Here is a 20043-nt window from a genome sequence, read left to right on the forward strand (position 1 = left end):
CAGCTGTCTCTGTGGGTCTCTGTAGCCTGCTCTTGTCCCCATTTTCTTATCACTCCTCCCTCTCTGTATCTGGATTCCAGGAGTTCGGCTCAGTGTTTAGCTGTGGGTGTCTGCTTCTGTTTCCATCAGCTACTAGATGAGGGCTCTATGATGGAAGATAAATTAGTCAATTTTATTTTTTACAACCATCCATTTATTGGGAAAGGAAGAGGAGACACAGGCATGCAGCAGCATACATGTGGAGTTTGAGGCTGAACTGCAAAAGTTGGGTCCCAGAGATTGAACATAGACCATCAGGCTTAGTGGCCAGAGCCTTTTCCTACTGAACATCTTTCCAGCCAGATAAAACACATTTTTATGGACTAAAATGAATAATTAAAGCAAAAATATACTTAACTTTGATTTTCAGAAATACCCTTATAAGTTTATTTTTAATTCCTAAAAGCTTACCTACATTTTTATTCATGGGCAGTGACAAAGCAATGTATTAGAAACTAAAAATAATAGATGTAGTAGTAATTTTTGTATTTAACTTAAAGCTCAGTGTTCTATGAGTTTTTATTGTAGCTTTCATAAACAGAAATTTTGAGTAAGCTCCATGTCCTCTTGTAATGGAAATATATACATATAATACATTTGTATATAATATGTGTGTGTGTGCATGACTGACACAATTCAAAGAATTTCAGTCATTAGTTGGTCCTATCCAGGAAGACCTGTTAACCAAGAAACAAGAGATCAGGAAATAGATTGTGTGGCCAGACCATGTTATCCTTTGAGAACATAGTTCCAGGCTCCTCCTCCATAGACAAGTCATGCTAACAACAAAGTTCTTCAATTAAATATAAATGACAGTATTAAAAACATAAGTATAATCCTCCTCATGCACAGAGAAACAATCCTTCTTGACATCCATCTTCCTAAATTCACTCTTTAGGATGGTACTCTGACTCCAGAATTTCTGCTCAGTGAGCCTGGGTTTGAGGCACTGGACCGAGAAGGACCTGACCTGCCTGGTGAGTTTCTTCCCATAGAGTCAATGTTTGATGACAACATTCCCTGAGGACTCATTAATACTCTTCCTGAACCCTCTGAAAAAGTCTTCTCTACCCTGGAAAGGTTTGTCTCACCAGCATCACAACAGAAGAGAACCTACTGAATAGCCTCCTTCTGAGGAACATGACCCCCCCCCCTCAATCCAATGTCCTTCCTGCAGTTCTAGTCAGCAACTCTCCAGGGAATCCTGGCTACCCTTCCTGGGTAGGGAGAGAGATACAGAAGTCACAGCTTCACCAACAGAAAGAGCTTCCAGGCTTTGAAACTTGAAACTCAAATCCTTGACCCAGGGGTATGGCTATAGAGGATTGAACCTTTACTTCAGTCCATCATTGCTGCATGTCACAAACAGGCTGCCTGTTTTCTTTTATGTGTTTTCTTATGTTTGTTTTTGAGACAGATTTCCCTATGTGATTCAGACTCCTGAATGCTGAGATTTCAGACATGAGCTACCTCACATCATGAGTGCTTTTTAGTGTAAATTACACATAAGGAAATCACTAAACACAGAAGTCTTTTTTTTTCTTCTTTCATATTTGTTTTTCATTTTTACTGTTTTGTTTTCTTAGAGATGAGTTCTTACTGTGTAATCATAAAGGCTGGCCTCCAACATGTGGCAATCCTCCTTTCCACTCTATAGGTTGTCTGGTGAAAATACATTTTAGGAGACACAAGTCTGGGGACCTGGGGTTGCTCAGCTTGCACTATAGTTCTAAGTATGAACACCGCTGGGGCTGTGTTATGGCTGGGTTTTCTAAAGGGACTTCTCATAGAATATTTCCTCAGCACTATTTTCCTCATAGATTGCATTCAACAGGTAAGTAATGACAGAATGTGGGGTCTTCACAAATACATATGTGTCATGATAACAGAGCCTGCTGTTCAAATTGAACTTAGTTTACATGATTACTGACAAGAAAGTATTCATTTCATAGCCATTGTCTGTTGCTAACTAAGGTTAATAGCTACTTATTTTGTGTAAAACTGAAATTTGGGCAGTGGTTGTTAAGGACAGCTCTCCTCTACATGTGCCAGCTGGCAGAGATCAACTGGTATTGAAGATCCGTTTTCACAGCCACTTCAGCACATTGCTGGAAAATCAGTGCTTGCCCAGAGCTGTTGGCTAGAAGCACCATTCTCCTGTATGTGGGGCCTCCCTACAAGGATCCTTGAGTTTCCCCCACAGATGTGTTGACGTGATGAAAGAGGCAGTATTCTAACCACTTGTGGGCCCAGAAACAGCATCATTTCTCTCCTTCTGATGTCTTAGTAATCACAGAGACCCCAAGCAGTAAAAAAATCCAGACCTTACCTATCAATGGAAGAAGTATCAAGGAATTTTGACCCATTTATCATCAAGCACTGTAGGTGGATTTTTCTGTCCCACCGCCAGCTCTCAAATAAATTACAAGGGAACTTCCTAATTAGGAAAGCTCAACCACACCTTAGGCTTGTTCCTAACTAGCTTTTATAACTTAAATTAATCCATATTTTTATTAATCTACATTCTACCATGTGGCTTTTACCTCTATCCCGTTTTGTGTGTCTGACTTACTCTGATCTGTCTGGTTTCTCCTCAAAACTCTGCCCTTCTTCTTCCCACCATTCTCTCTGCCCTGAAAATCCTGCCTAGCAATTGGCCTTTTAGCTTTTTATTAAACCAATCTGAATGGCATTTCTTCACAGTGTACCAAAAGACTATAACACAGCAAACCACAGTGTATATCAACTATTGTTTTGGCCTTAAAAACATCTAAGAGTTGGTTGTATACAACAAAACATAACTTTTGGTAAAATTGTTAATGCTGTCCCTGAATTATTTTATTTCATGATAAGATCAGAAACTCTTTTAAAATTGGCATTTCAGGTAGACTTATAAAAATTATTATGTATCTATGAGAAATGAATTATTACTTTCAAAATGCTTTACTGTTCCCATACAAAAATACACCACTGAACACTAGAGCTAAAAAAGATAATTCAGTTAAGCCTCTGTGCTTCAAAAATGAGACAAGCAAAGCTAGCAACAGGAAATGATTTGCACAAGGTTAGGATCAGAACCATCATTCAAATTTTCTCCAGGTTATACTGTATTTGCTTTGAGTAGACTTATCCTTAAAAAGGGGGGGGGGTATCTTAGACTGCCCAGGCCCTTCTAACTGAGACCCATGTTCAAGGGGTCTGAGTCAGTCCAATGCTGGTTTCCCAGCTATCAGTCTGGGGGTCCATTAGCTCCCCCTTGTTCATGATAGCTGTCTCTGTGGGTTTCTGTAGCTTGGTCTTGCCCCTTTTTTCTTATCACTCCTCCCTCTCTGCATCTGGATTCCAGGAGTTCAGCTCAGTGTTTAGTTGTGGGTGTCTGCTTCTGTTTCCATCAGCTACTAGATGAGGGCTCTATGATGGTGGATAAATTAGTCATCAATCTCATTATCCCTGGGGCAGGAAAGGACTTTGGGAATGTATTACCCATGGAGGGATACTCCCTTAACCTAGAGACAGGAGGGAGGGCCTAGTCCCCACTCCAAATGACTTGACAGATTTTGTTGATCCCTCCTGGAAGGCATCACCCTCCCTATGGAGTAGGGGAGTGTAGTGGGGGGGTGGGGGGTATAAGAGGGAAGGAGGGAGGGGGAACTGGGATCCATATGTAAAATAAGAAAAAATAATTTAAAAATAAAACAAGAAAAAGAAAAGGTATCTTCAATCTGATCAGATAGCTCAGCAGGAAAAAACACTGGCTGTACTGGCTTGCTAGCCTGATTTCAATCCCTTAGACCCATAGAAAGCTGCATACAATAGCTCAAATCTGTAATCCCAGCACTCCTGTGTGCAATACGAGATAGAAACAAAAGAATCACATAGAAGCTCACAAGCCAGCTAGTGTGCAATGTGAAGACAGATAGAAACAAGGAGAAGCCCTGCCTCAACAAGATGGAAGGAAAGGGCAAGAACTAACTCCCAATCACTCATTGTCTCCTGATCTCCACACTTTGTGACACACACACAGACCTGCACTTATACAAACATAACATACACACAGTAAAAATAATATTTTTTAGAATATCTTTTATTTAATCATCTGAAATTTTATACACACACACACACACACACACACACACACACACACACACACATACACTTGGGTCCTCTGCAAGAGCAGTACATCTATAGCAGTACAGGTGTGTGTGTGTGTGTGTGTGTAATCTTGATCACACACATCTCCAAGTGTTCCTTCCCACTCTCTTGAACATTTTCCAATATATCCCCTTTCAGTCAACCTGTGCAGACCTTGTCTGTGAGAGCTGGGATTTGAAGGCCTTAAAGAATGGGACAGATTGCAGTCTAGTGCTATACACAACCTTCCTCCATTTTCAGTGTACTTTTATACACCAATGAAACGGAGAAAGCCATGATCCAAGGAAGGTTGTCTGAGCTCAGAAAAATAAGTAAATAACTGTCAGTAAGCACATGCTAAAAATAGCAACAGAACAGCCCTTTCCCAGAACCTTCTCAGGACAAAGAAAGTTTTAACATAGTGCCTAGCAGATTGTATCTGGGAAACCATGAAAGCAAGGCAAAAGGCCATATCCAGATTCAGGGTACACTGACAAGATTAGGTTATATAGCTATGTTCTGACATCCAACAAGAATGGACATGTCTTATAAATGGAATGTAAATGTTTGTTGCAGGAGGCAAGAATTAATGTCCAAGAACAATCCTGGAAAGTTCATATGTATCTAGAAATTCATCTATTTCTTTTAGATTTTCCAATTATATGAAATATATGGTTTCAGAGTAAGAGCTAATAATTTTATGAAATCCAGTAGTATCTATCTTAATCCCTTTTCATTTGTACTTTTATTAATTTGGGTCTTCTCTTTTTCTTTTGATTAGTTTAGCCAAAAGTTTGTCAATCTTATTTATCTTTCCAAATAACCAACCTTTGTTTCATTAACTCTAAAATAAATACCTTTCAAAAGTTATCTTTAAACTTGCTTTGCCCTAAAATTATAAGTATTTTCTTTGTTTTGCCATTCTGTACATTTATTTATTTATCTTACATTTCATTTTATATTCCAACCACAGTTTTCCCTTCCACCCCTCCTCCAGACCCCCCCCCATTGCCTTCAACCAGCCCACCTACCCCCATCTACTCCTTCCAAAGGGTAAGGGCTCCCATGAGGAATCAACAAAGCCTGGCACATTAAATTGAGACAGAACCAAGCCCATCCCCCTGCATTAAGGCTGAGCATTGCATCCAGCCATAGGGAACCAGCTCCAACATTTTTGTAAACAATCAAGGCTTCTGAGTCACCAGCTAAGCATCATAGGTTTTGCTCATAGCAACATGTTACACAACTTCATAACAACAAACACAACTTCAAGGGTCGTAGGTTAACAAATTTGTATCCATCGTCACTCTCATGGACCACATCTATCTTGAAACTCCATATGTTTATCCTTATGTTCTATAACTACTCCTTCTTGGTTTCTCATGCTCAGACTTGCTTTAGGTTCTTTTGCAAGTTTATTAAAATACTGCTTCATTTTAAAAATGAATGGTGACTGAAAACATGCACAATATAAAAGATTTTTATTTGAAGGAATCAAAAGAAGAAATGTAAAGAAAACACTTTTGCTGAAATGGTAATTCCTTGAAACTAAGAGTAGACTGTGAATGCATCACACATCACTAAGTATCATCTTAAAATGCTTGATGATATTATGTTGATTTTAAACTGAGCTTCATTCATCTCAATAACTTTTTAAAAAGTCAGTGACTACAGACAAAATCATATTAAAATGGAAATCATGTTTGTCTAAAATATGGCTCCATTGGTAGAGTCCATGTCTAGCATACACAAAGCCCTGGGTTTGATCTCCAGCACGCAGTATAACTGGATGTGGAAGTTCAGCTGTATGAGACTCTAGCTAAAATAAAGAAAAAAAGGAGGCATCATAAAGTTCTACAGATTTGCTTGCAGTGGTTCATAGATTTGATTCCAAGCTTCTAAGCAAGCTGTGTAAGAGGAAAAACACAATCCATCAAGAAGTTTGGATCTGCACACTTACAGCTTGGAAGTTGTCTTCTTCTGTGAGTCCTCATCAAGGAGACAGTCTGGATCTTATGAACCATGTCCCATTTTCATCAACCTCCCCAGCATGAAAGATGGGCCTCAGGTGTTCCCTGCATGGCTTGGGCTGGGGATCTGCAATGAGTGCCAAAGCATACTTCATTACAACAGGGTGGAGGGAGATATTCTGACAGTCTGCCTAAATCGGTGACTGATTTAAGAAGAATTAGAGGAGTATACTGCCTGGCCTTTGGTCAATGATCTGTAAGTATAATTACATCTCCTAACTGGGCTTTTGATTAATATTGAGCAAGAAGAGTTATACTTGTTGACATGGGCCCAGTGTGCAGATGTTCTATGTTGCCAATTAAGGACAAATGCATGTGCATTTATCACCAGCCAAGCCTGAAATAGGAATGGAAACAGTTAAGGAGAAATGGAAACCCTAACTAGATGCCTAGCTTACTTTCTCCTGGAAATACATGGAAGAGAACAAAACACATAAAAATTAAAGAAGTGCTCTGAACAAATCCAAGGCTCACACCTATAATAAAACAATCATGTCTTCCAAGATTCTCAAAGCAAAATCTCTGGCTGAGAAATAGTTTTGTGTCCCATTTCTGACCATACCATCACTAAAATGCCACCCATTGTCATGATTTTGCCCTTTCCGCCTGTAACATCCCATTCTCCAAGCTGATAACCTGCAGTCTGTCCGCTAATGAGTACTGGGATGAGCTGCATGAAGTTATTCCCTGAATAGTGTTCATGGAGCTCATCTGTCCCCTGGCTCCTCAGCAAAAAGGCATGTGTTCATCCTTCTGGACATAGTGTTGAAGTGATTGAGGTATGTGTCTGGGATCTGTCCCTGACTGAATTCGTAAAATGAAAAGATGTGTTCTTGTTCCTTTTGTATAGCCTCCTGTGCAAAGAACTGTCTGGCACATAACTGTGCTTCATGACTCTGTCATCACTGTCCTTATTGGACCTGTCACTGTTAGTCTCAGTCACCTCCTGAAGCATGGTCCTTCGTTTTGCCATCCTCTTGCAAGTCCACAGACATTCCTTACTGGTAAACACTTTTTGTCAAAATATGAATGTTGAAGACCACTAATCAGCTCCATGTTGTGTAACTTAACAATACCCATGCTGATTAATATGAATAGAAAACATGAAATTTGTGATAAGCCACTCTCTCAACTTTCCCAGTCAAAAATAAAGAAATAAAAAATATTCACATATCCTAATTCCCCATCAGAAAGGCCAGGCAAGGACATTACTTAGCTTGCTCTACTTTAAAATGAAAGAATAACAGGGAGATCTGAGAAAAAATTGTAAGAAGATTCAGTTGAATTTCAGTCCACTGGGGCCAATATTTTTGCTCTTCTGCATCAGAGTATGGTTTTCTTGAATGAGTAGACTATTACAAGTCTTATGGAGCTGGGGCTGGAACTCAGTGATAGAATGAATACTTGGCATGCATAGGGACATCGGCATTATCTGAGGCACTGAAAATAAATAAATAAAGGAACCTTATTCATAGAGCTCTGTGACAGAAATGCCTTCTGAAGGAGGGAAAGCACTGCCATCCAGCACAGATGTGCAATCTCAATCTAGCCCCAGACATAGTCTCCACAGTGCCCAGAAGATGAGAAGTAAATTGAAGTTCTTCTAACTTCCAAACACCAAACTTCTGGATTTGACCTAGATATTAGTGAAATAGTAGTGCTCTTGGAGAGATTAGTACAAAATGTAATGGTCTGCCCCAAATTGGGCATTCCTCATGAAAATTCTAATTCTGACTCTCTGCCCTCTGCTGAGTTGATACTAGCTGTCTGCTTCTCTTTCCTATCACTTGTACCCCCGTGGTGGAAGGTCAGCCATATGGGTTTCCTTAATCATTCCTCATCTTCTTTTGTATAAGATGTTTCTATGGGTAGGTTTGTCTTCACTGTGGGTGAACACAAAGAGGGAAGGAAAAAGTGACCCATGTAGACTGATCACTCTATCTCAACTAGTCAGCCATGCCTTCTGTAGAAGCTTCCATTAGTCAAACAATCTTGGACATCCCTTGTGGCAGCACAATGCCAAACTTGGGCTCCCTCAAATTCTGTTATGACCACTACCAATTTATCTTCTACATTGTGACCAATTTTTTTCTTGCTGAGTAGAGGTCTATTTAATCTCTTTCCAACCTTTTACTGAACAGAGACCACATTTCTAGGATAAAATACTACTGCTTCCTTGGAAACAAAGGCTGTTAGGGATCTTCCACACTGACTCTCCACCATGAGAGCCACTGCCCCACACACATTCAGTTTGCAGGAATTCTTAGAAACTTCACCTCTCATTGATGCCATCATTTCTCTCTCTTCCTTTTTGTATAGTGCCTTCTTTCTCCTCCCATGTAGGGTAGGAGACTGGTCCATCATAGCTGAATTCCCAAGGTTTTGTAGGCCACAGATGTGCAAGAACAGAACAAAAGAGACCTTTATTATCTCACTTAATATGTAGCAGCTTTCTGGGATGCTGTCTGTGTTCCTTCATTTATTCATTCAAATACTTTTTAATTTTTTTCATTTAGAAGTGATCTTACCCTCCCATGTCTCCCACTTCCCCCCAGTCCATCCCCACCCATTCCCCAATGGGTGACACTTTCCATGAGGAATCATCAAAATCTGTCACATCATTTGGGGAAGGGCCTAGGCCCTCCTCCATGTATCTGGGCTGAAATAGTATCCCTTCATAGAGAATGGGCTTAAGAGTATGCTTGGAAAGCACAGACATAACAGTGAACAAAGCAGATAGAACCCTTTGCTCTTGGTTTGGGTCCCCCCAGAACAGACCCTGGGACAAGAATTCCATTGTAAGGAATTTATTTCAGAGATGCTCACAGGAAACTTGGTGAGTGCATGAGGAAGTGAATCAGGGAATTAAAGGAACCAGGATAGAAGTTAATCTTGGAGCACTGGAACTGAGGAATTGGTATGCTGATAAATCATAATGGTCTCAACAACAAAAAGTGATATATGTAAGCATAGGACAATTAATTATAAAAATTTTCTGGAGCCAGACTGGTGGCATATGCCTGTAACACCAGCACACCAAAGGCTGAGACAGGAGGATTGTCAGTTCTGTGCTAGCCTCCATCACAGAGTGAGTCACTGTCTCAAAAGAAAAAAGTGGTGACAACAAGTTGCATACGATTTACAAATCATAATATCTATTACATTCCTTATTATCAGTCTATGTAGCTATCTGGTTGCTACTACACTAATGTTTAAACTCACGTAAAATAACAGTAGGGCTGAAGAAGTAGTAAACAGTATCTGGGGCAGTAGGAACCAGCTGAAGGCTGAAGCCTGTGTCATATTGAAAAAAGTAAGGAGAACTAGGTGAGCCAGGAGAGTCAAAAAGAATTAGTGAGATAATGATGAAAGTCTGGAAACACAGAGCCCTGTGAGCCCTGTCCAGAATCATTAAAGGGTTTTAAGCAAAATGCTGACACATCACATTTGCACTTAAATACCTCATGGCTGTGTATAGAGAACGAGACAGAAGTTGGCAAAAGCAAACAGTCAATTGAAAAAGTCCTAACACTCATCCAGGGTAGAAATTTTGATGTCTAGGATTTGTATAAAAGGCAGGAGGAAAAAGTAGATTTGAGTGGTATTTGTGAGATAAAACCATTATGAGAGTTCTTGACCTTGAAGAAATTCAGAAAGGCAATCTAGCTCAATGGGTTGCCATTTCTGGGCTTGTGAGTAGTAGTCGTGACCTAAAACAGCAGTCATGCCTCAACTCCAGCAAACTGCCCACTGCCTGCGCACTGTGGACATCCCATATAGTGCCTGCCCATTGCCTCTTTTAAGTCATGTCAGTTGAGTACATCCGAGGAGACTCCAGCCATTACTGGTTTCCAATTTTTAGTAAAGTAATTTTCATTACTTCTATCCAATTTTATTGTTTGCATTGTTTGTTTTTGAGGTTTTGAAGACAGAGTCTCACTATGAGGCTCAAGCTGACCTTTATATTCTCTTGACTCAGCTTCCTGAGTACTGGAATTATAGGTCTGCACCCCCATACCCGCTTATTGGTTAACATTTACATAAAGAGAGACTGACAAATACCCCTTCTGATGCTTTTGATTGATTTAGACTTTTTTGGCAAAATGGAAAAGGAGCCATTAATTGCTAGTAGAATGGATGAGCAGAAAGACTCCAAGAGACCAGGCTTTCTCTTTATAGCCTTTACAAGGCTATTACAAAACTACTGTAAATCTATATAGTGCTGTAGGGCTTCCTCTGTCCACATACCCTGATTCAGTCGTTATGCTCAACAGTCCAGGAGGCTTATTTTGTTGCTTCCATTTCAATTTTGCATGTCTGTCATCTTTCAACCTTTAGTTTAATATCTGCAATCTAACCTTCTAGTTTCCTAGAGTAACTGCTAACATGCTGCAAGAGTCTTGTTTGCACAAACACTGGCTGACAACCAGGGCCCTGCCAGCATGCACTTGAAGCACCTGGCACCTCTCCACATACTAGACAGGATGCATTGCCACCTTATCAAGCTCCCTACACATGAGACAGGAGGCATGCACCACCTTATTGGGCTCTCCATGCACTAAACAAGGGTCATATACTGCCTTACCAAGCTCTGTAGATCCCTAGAGCCTCTGTTTCCTTTCCTAATGGAACACTTAGAATAACCCTGCTGAGGTGGTCCCTGATAAACAGACTCATGACAGAGAGAGTGACTCTACATAAATTAAGTTGTATATGTATCACAGAAACTAAACCATTATGACAACATCAACATAAATCTTAACTTAAAAGCATGTTACACAGTTGCTTTGTGTTGAATTATTGGAAAGAATTTTAAGGAAGAAAGGCTTACCATAAGGCTTAAGGAAGAAAGATTGGCATGATATTGCATGAAGGAAATATGGAAGGGAATACATCACTGTTGCTATAGCCTGAATATTTGCAGCCAACTAAAATTTATACTTGGAAGATTAAATCTCCATGGTGACAATTTGAAGGTAGTGTCCTTTGGGAATGTTGTAGCCTCTCTTCTGCATATGATATGACCATTGCCTTCTTGAACTCTCAGTAGCTATGATTACCAACAGGAGACCTGCAAAAGATGGGACCATGGGGGGGGGGGGGGAAATGATGCTCACAAAGCTTCAACTCTCCTCAAGGAATATATAGGCAATTAATGGATGCTTAAGGCAGGGGCTCATCCCTCCCTGAGAATATATAAGTGGTTAACAGTTGCTGGGGTGAGACAGATTATTTCTTTTTTCATGTCCATGCTCCTGTAAATAATCCGGGTTGAACTCATTGGATCACCAGGCTAGACTTGGGTGCCTTGTCTGGAATGAGTAGATATTTGTTCATGCCCCAGGAAATGTTCTGGGAAATGTCCTAGAAGTAATCCAGTTAGAAAGACAGTCTCTCTCATCATCCCACCTACTCCATTTCTTTCTATCTCTCTCTCTTCTCTCTCCCTCCTCCACTCTCTGTCCCCTCTTCTTTTCCCCTCCCCTCCCCCATACATCTATCCCTCTGCAAATCAGGATGTTTTCACTGGATATTGATTTCATGCAACAGTGCCATGATCTTATGGACTCTAACATTGAAAGAAATTCATTTCTGTTGTGTTGCCAAGTAGTCAAGTATACTGTCAGGGCATCTAGCAAAGATGCAGTCTCATATATAGAGGAGATTACAGTGTTGCATGTCTGTAATGTTTCCAAGGTCCAGATTTGGACACTAATTAGAACTTCATTCTGCAGAACTCTTAGTTACAATAATGCCAGAGTCTTTGCCTGGCTGATCAACAGGCACAGAGATGGGCTAAAGAGAAGATTGGGTTAAACTGGACACAGTGTGGTACCCACCTATTCCCTTCATTGGAGGCTAACATACAAGAAATAGTGAACAATGTAAGACTTTTGTCAATGAGATGTAAAGACAATATAAAGGACTTTAAACATGCTGCACCTATATGTTTGTAGTATCTTAGGTGTGAGAACAGAAAAATCAGTGAAAAGGAGAGATGCCAAGAATAGATGCACAGAAGTGGGCTAGAAATGAGTATAGACATTGCTGATGAGATGAAAAGGGGCTTTCAGGTGGAACCAGTCTAGGAGAAAAGAATCAAAGCACTGAGGGAGTTTCAGAGAAGAATGCAGAGAATCATGTGAAGAAAGGTTCAGATCAAGCACAACCTTAAAAGGCAGAAGAAGGAGTTTGCTTTGCATTTTCCGGAAGTAGTGGGGCTCAGGGAAGCTAGGATGCCTACCATGTGGTGGGTGAGTGAGGGAGAGTGGAAGAACTCGCCCTGCACTTGCCCTGAAACTGTAATACAGGTAGATCAGGGTGGAATTGTGCACAGGAAAAATGTAAGATATTTGATTTGATTTTAAAAGAGTTTGAATAAGCTAAAGACAAGTTTGAATAATGGTGGATGGAAAAGGGTGAGTCAGAGAGTATGAGACGACAAATTTCTTTCCACCCTGGGGGTGAAACTTATGGAACATAATAAAGAAAAAATTCTCTGACAGACTAGAAACCTAGGCACGAGTTCCACTTGTTGCCCACCTAATGGTAGAATCCCCTTCTCCAAGGAGCTGTCTCCCTTGCATTGATTCAACTGAGTAGATGGAAAGGAATCTTCTCTCCTCAAAGCCCAATACTTTAAATTCTGAACTCATCTTCACAGAAACATCTAGAATATTTATCCAAATATCTGAGTGCACGGTTGTTGTCTAATCAAAATGATACATAAAATTCATCAGTGCATTATGTCTTGAATGAGTTCAATATGGCCAATAAAGACTTAGAAGTCGGTTTGTACATTACAATTGCAGAAAAGATGTAAAGCCAGGGTTAGAACAAACAAAATCTGGTAATAATTCAACAATTCATCTACTGAGAGAAAAAAAGTGTTTTTGCCTGATTGAACATTTTTTGTCATAGCTAATAGCTTTTTATCACTAATGGTAATAGGTGGTCAGCACTTATGGGATTTGCTGAGAGAAGGCAAAAGATATGCCTTCATCGGGGTGGGAGACTAGATAGAAAGTTGTCCAGAGGAAAGCCAAGCCACAAAAGTAGCACTTCTTGGGTAGCCCTTCTGTTGCAGATCTGTCTATTCTCAAGTGACTGCCACTGTACCTTCATAGCTACAAGGACTGCTGCCTTGAGTCTCTTAGCATGATCCTCATAATATAACATCAGGGCTAGATGGGAAGGGAAGTATTTTTCTTTCTCTTTTACCCTTGTTTTCAGGCTGTGAAATACAAGTCATGTGCTTAAAATAAGTTTAAGACTAGAGCTGGCCAGACCTCCATGAGATCATAGCAAAGGGAAGCTGCCTTGGGGCTTGCTGTGGAGAACTGTGTAAAGACATGTACAATATGGTTGACTTTAATCAAAGAGGCAGCACTGCCATGAGGACAAATGTCCTCTTAGTACTCCTACAATGGGAAGAACAAGGGCATTTATTAGCAGGTTGAGGGACATAGACAAAGTATCCTACGAATGATTTCCTTTCTTTTTGAAGTTTTAAGAAGCAAAACTCATTTCTGTAAGTATCTGCAGATTACAAGTTGCACACAGTGGTTATTTATAGAAAGAATATATACAGGAAAAAGCAACTTCCTACAAATACTATGCATTTCTGCCCAAAGCCATAGGTCATGTCATCCACCTGGCTTGCAAAATACAAATGTCAAGAAAATGAGATCTTTGTTTTTAAATGTATCTCACTTCTCAGAGAGTTTAACATGTTGTGACAACTGAGCCAAGACAATGATAGGAGGAAATGAAATTTCAACAGCCTCCCTTTTCTCACTTGGCATGAACAGGATAGAAAAGGAGCAGCTGTCCACTGCTAGCTGGTGAGTCATCTGTATTGCCAGAATCCACTGTACATTTATTGGCTTAATCCTGTTTGAAATGTTAAAACAAGCACTAATCCCCAGGACTTTAATGAAACACTTAGTAAATATCATCCAAAGTCAGCATTCCCAAAACTCACCAAACGTCATTCATAGAATGAAAAAACAAATAAAAGTATCTATACAGGGAAAAACAAATACCACCATTTGTACTCACAAGTTGTTTTGTTGTTTGTTTGTTTGTTTGTTTTTGAATAAGTATATTTGGGCAGGAGTTCAATAAGTACACATATTATCTAAGGTACAAAGCATGATTCTTAACATATGTGTGTATAGTCAGCTGATTACTATAAGCAAGCTAATTAACACTTCACCTCTTCCTGAGTTAGCTTTGATGTTCATGTGTGATAAGCACACAACAAGTCTGCAGGATGACACATTTCCCACTGATCTGGGGACATTCTGTGAAAGGTTGCAAGGTTTGAAAAGTTGTGTATTGATCACATTTTTATATGATCTTTTTGTAAATGTCTTTGATTTTTCAAAGCTGGAGTATCTCAAAATGGTGCACTAATTTTTCCTGAATCATTAGCAAACACCAAGTTGCATTAGTATACCAACAAGATACTGAAGTAACCATTCTACCAGAGTCCAACTTGGTGTAATCAATGAATTTATTGGGCTTTCTTACAAGAGTGTGGGTGAAAGGTTACTCCCAGAATGTGAATGACCCCCCAAAAAAATATTGCCAAAGAACTTCAGCCTGGCATGAATGATTACATCCCTATAATATGAAGATGGAGTAACTCCACCCTTCGGTTAAGCTTCCACCTCTATTCTAGAAACTGCTGAAGCCACATGCAGCTGGGGCAGGAATAGATAGAGCAATATTTCTCAACCTTACTAAGGCTGCAATCCTTTTAATACACTTCATCATGTTGTGGTGACCCCCCAACCACCAAATTAGTTTCATTGCTAATTCATACTGTTATGAATCATAATACAAATACCTATGTTTTCTGAAAGTCTTAGGCAACCCCTGTGAAAGTGTCTTTGACACCTGCCACACACACAAACACACACACACACACACACACACACACACACACTCGGGGGTCTACCCACAGGTTGAGAAACACTGATACAGAGCTAGGAGGAAGACATGGAAAGAAGTGTCTAAAATCTCACGTGAGAGTCATTAGACTCTCCCCACCCCTTTCTATGAGGGAGCAATGTGAACTGACCCCATCTTATAAGGTCTCATAGATGCTCTCATTATGATCCTGATAGCTTGTTGTACTTGGAGTACAGATCCACAACACAAAAGAACTTAGAAAAATCCCATGTGCCCCTTTTTGCCTTAAGTATGTATTGTGTGTCAAATTTATGTAGAGATAATTGTACATGACTCCTCTTGTGGTCAAGATACCCTCCCCAAACACCACCACCACCCCAGGAAAAAATTCTTAAGAGAGTGGGCAGTAGATGAAATAAGAAAGGATTGTGAACTAGTAAAAATAAAAATTAAACAGTCCAAAGAACTTTACATGGTGGGGCATATGTTAGAAGCAGAGGGTATGTGAGGCAGCAGAAGAGAATTGCACCTGCTAAATAAACTAGAAATAAAACCTGGACTTGGTGGTGCATGGCTTTAATTTGAGCACTGGAGAGATAGAGGTAGTTGGATCTCTGTGAGTTCAAGGCCCACCTGATCTACAAAGCAAGTTCCAGGATAGCTACACAGCAAAACCCTGTCTCAGAAAAAGAAAGGAAGAAGATAGAGGGGGAGAGGGGGGAAGAAGGAAGGAAGGAAGGAAGGAAGGAGGGAGGGAGGGAAGGAGGGAGGGAGGGAGGGAGGGAGGGAGGGAGGGAACTGGAAATAGGCTAACGGTGAGCAGTATTGAGCAGGACATCCAAGATGGTGGAAACATCCATGCTGGGAATGGAATTTCCTAGAAGGGAAGCTATGACTTGGCTGTGACTTGAGAATCTCCCTGTGAGAACCAATTTCTAAGAACATTTTATTTGGAAACAAGAGTATGAAAGAATACACACTCAATCATGGAGCAAAGTCAGAACTCATTAGGGGAAGGGCATTCATCATGCACACTGAACAAAACTAGCTGCTGCTACTCAATAGACCTCTAACTTACTAATTTTCTCATAAACTGTACTGGTGATTCCAGAGTTGCTCTAGGAGACTATCCAGTATATGTGGCTTCCTAGGGAAATGAGAGAGAAAACAGTTCAGCAACAAGACTTGAGTATCAGGCTGAAGTCCAAAGGCCCTCACCATTTCCCCGGGAGATAAAATGTGAAGAAGATGGCTTGGCTGTATTTCACCCCATGTAAATATGAGGCCATTTCTAGAGGTGTCACTTTCTTGCAAGGCAAAGAGGACCTTAGGACTAACCAAAGGAAAGTGGACAGCAGCACTCCATCAGACCTTCCATCTTTATTGGTGCCATGGGGAATGGAGGCTTCAACAGCCAAAAATCACTTGTGTTCTGAGATTTAATTGTATGTTATCTGTCCTATTTATGTATAGAGTGTCCAGAATTGGGTGAACCTAGAATTTTCTCTCAGACTTTATTATATAATAAAATCTACAATGAGATCTTTTTTAATTCCCTAGAATATTCCTGTAAAGATTTGCCCAGCTCTTTTTCTTGCAATTTGTCTTCCCCAAATCTCAACATACCCTCTGACCATGTGTGATATGAAGCACCCAGAGACAGAGCTAGGGATAGCATGCTGGGAGTGAGACTGTAATCTTGGATATCCAAATTAAGAGGCATCATGCAATTATTTAATAATATTTAAATGTAGCATTTCCAAAATATATAAAATTGGTGCAAAGATTTCATGATGCAAAACTATCCAAATTTTAGGTACAGATATCCTGTTGTTTGTTTCACAGTCCTGCTGTAATGGCAACAGTCATTTCCAATCTGCCCACAGCTCCTGGCCCATGAGGCCCTGCAGGCAGGGTTATGAGGGCTGACATGAACGCAAACAGATTGGGCATCATGGGGCTTCAAATATAGTCATCTTCTTACTGTGAAGATTTTATTAACTTTTTCTTTTGGTTCCAAAGTGTGGAAAGATATTTTGTTAAGTATCTACAGGAGCACACATTTCCTGTATAGCTTCAGGATATAATCTGGCTCCATAGAAACAGAACTGAGTCATGATCCCTAAATCTGTCCTCTCTAAATGGAGACTTGTCTGTCTTGATGCTTAATAAGGGATTAATAAGGTAAACAATTCCACATGCAAGTAACATTCATGAAGATGGCAAAGTCATTACTATAAGTCACTAGAACATTATTTTAGCTGAGAAATGTATTAATTTTTCATGGATTCACTGAGGTATAAATGATGTTCTATTTTCTCTTCTCTAATGACTTCAACCAGACTATTTAAGGCTATAGTCTAATTTTATCCCACCTAGAAAATTCTAGCTGCCTGAGCACACTGCCTACATTGGCCAGTTGTTCTGCCTGTATCTCTTGGCTTCTTCACCAGCCCAGCTCTGGGTCCTAGACACACCATCAGTCCTATGCCTGGGCCACCATTTGAGAGTCCCTATCTAGTCATGTCCCTTTCCTAGGTGACCCATAACAGTCAGAACATAACCAGACAAACAAAACTTTTCCAAGCATTCAAGTGGCATTTTCAAAGCCCAAAGGAGTCAAATATCAGCAACTTCAAATGGTTCAAAAATTATTTACAAGCTTTGGGAGTACATTCCCCATGGAGGGATACTCCATTAACCTAGAGGCAGGAGGGAGGGCCTAGTCCCTACTCCAAATGACCTGAAAGATTTAGATGACACCTCCAGGAAGGCATCACCCTAAATGTGGAGTGGGGGAGAATGGGATGGGAAGGTGGTCGGGGGCATGGGAGGGTGGAAGAGAGGGATGGAAGGAAGGCAAGGGAAGTAGGATTGATATGTAAAATAAGATAAATAAGAATAAATAAATAAATGGTTTACAAGAGAGAGACATAAGAATAGGAATCTTACAGTCTTAGAGGACAAAACCCGCAAGAGGGACAGAAGGGCTACCCAGTGATAACAAGAGGCACAATGTATTGTGGGTTGTTTTTTACTCTTTGCCCTTTGGGATGGCCTGCAACTCAGCCCCCAAATAATCACTTATTTTTACTTATGAATGCCTTGCCTTAACTTTGCTTGTTTCTATCCAGCTTTCCTTAACTTAAATTAGCCCATCTGCCTTTTGCCTCTGGGCTTTTCTGTTTCTCTATTCTATATACCTTTCTTTCTTTCTTCCTTACTTTCATACTCTGTTGCTTGTTGTGCAGCTAGGTGACTGCTCCTCTCTCCTTTTTCTGCTCCTCCTTTCACGTTCTTCTTTGACTTATTCTCTCTGCATGGTAGCCCCACCTATTCTTTCTCCTGCTTGCTCTTGGCCATTCACCTCTTTACTAGACCAATCAGTTATTTTAGGCAGGCAAAGCAACACAGCTTTACAGAGTTAAACAAGTGCAATATAAAGGAATTCAACACATCTTTGCATCATTACACAAATGTTCCAAATTATCCAGTAGGAACTGGAACCTCAGAGGAAAGAGACTTTCCCTAAAATAGCAACTTGGCACACGGAGACAAGAAGATAGACATCCTCCCAACCAGTGTCCCAAACTGGCTAAATCCATCCAGAAATCATGTTATACAGAAGCCATGCACCCTACCCTGAAGGATAGCAGAGCAGAGGAAGTGCAGGAATGACTCAGAGGGAATCTAAGCCTCGGAACAGATCAGTTCCTACATAAGGCATTGCATCGTGTGCTGACTTTGTGTTGCTTCAATAGCATCACTGGGCTCTTGCAATCCTGTCACACCATTTCCAGTAGTGTGAAGGTTACAAACCACAAAGCCATTGAGCTTCCAAACTGACTCTTTATTAAATATGCTTACCTTAAAAAGCAAAAGGTGTTCTGTCTCTGTATTAAGCATCTAAAGTAGCTAAAGAATTGTTTCTTTCCATGGGGAAACACCTCCTGCAAGCCACAGCTATCCATTTTGATGAAATAATAAATGGCTTAATCAACTGAGATAGTTCCCACTTAGTGCTAGAATGTCCTTGATATGGTTATTCATTTTAGCTGCTCTTGAACTGAAGCAATTTACTCTCTCTTTACACTAATTCTTATCATTTTTTTTGTCCTTCCCCAAGGACAGTCATTGAATGAATGAATGAGTAAATGAGTGGTTAAATGGGTAGGGGTGGGTGATGGATGGCTGCTACTTGTAATAATTATGTCCAGGATGGAAATGTTCCTGAGCTTGCTTTTTTGTGATAGTAGAGAACACAAAGTACTCATAATATAAAATGGAGCCCTACTGAGTGTCATATCTTATCTAAAACTATACTTAAAGTGCCTGATTTGATCAGAAAGATAGCCATCATTGAGGCATACTTCATCATAGGTGAGGACGGGTGTTTAGATATATCTTTTTTTCCTATGCAGTAAGTAATAATCTGTTATCTAAATCATTCACATTTTCTCCTTGCTGTTCACATTGCTTTTGAATTCAGCCTTTAAAAAATGCACCACACACACACACACACACACACACACACACACACACACACACACCATCACCCTATGATATGTCCTATAGATTTGAGCTCTTGTTAAATGATTGGTCTTTGATTCCTTAATACAATTCATTTTCCTTAATAAATCTTGCAAACTCTTGGAAATATTCTATAAAATAAAAGAAGGTGAAATAGCATATGTTATGATTAGTTCACCAGTATCAAACTCATGAAAGTAATCAAGCAGAAGTAGTGCTTAGAAGTCAGTTTGGCATAACTCCAACCAGAACTACTGCAAAATCCCCAAAAGTGCACATTTCAAAACTGTTTTTTTAAAAATAGCATTTGAGAACCAATATTTAAATTCTTCCCTTCTAGTTTATCCCTGTCAACTAGAATGAAATGTGCTTATTAATATAGTAATCCACACCT

General features: G+C 40.0%; 1 protein-coding gene across 1 annotated transcript in view; it reads left to right on the plus strand.

Annotated features, from left to right (window-relative positions):
* Positions 1-20043, plus strand: part of Impg1 (interphotoreceptor matrix proteoglycan 1) — a 103314-nt gene that overhangs the window by 33999 nt on the left and 49272 nt on the right. Inside the window, exon 11 of the mRNA XM_051173167.1 lies at positions 938-1016. Within this exon, the coding sequence (XP_051029124.1) occupies positions 938-1016 (79 nt within the window). The remainder of the gene's footprint in view (positions 1-937; positions 1017-20043) is intronic.

The sequence above is a fragment of the Phodopus roborovskii genome, unplaced genomic scaffold, assembly GCF_943737965.1.
Source record: "Phodopus roborovskii unplaced genomic scaffold, PHOROB, whole genome shotgun sequence".
In the NCBI taxonomy this organism is placed as follows: domain Eukaryota; kingdom Metazoa; phylum Chordata; class Mammalia; order Rodentia; family Cricetidae; genus Phodopus; species Phodopus roborovskii.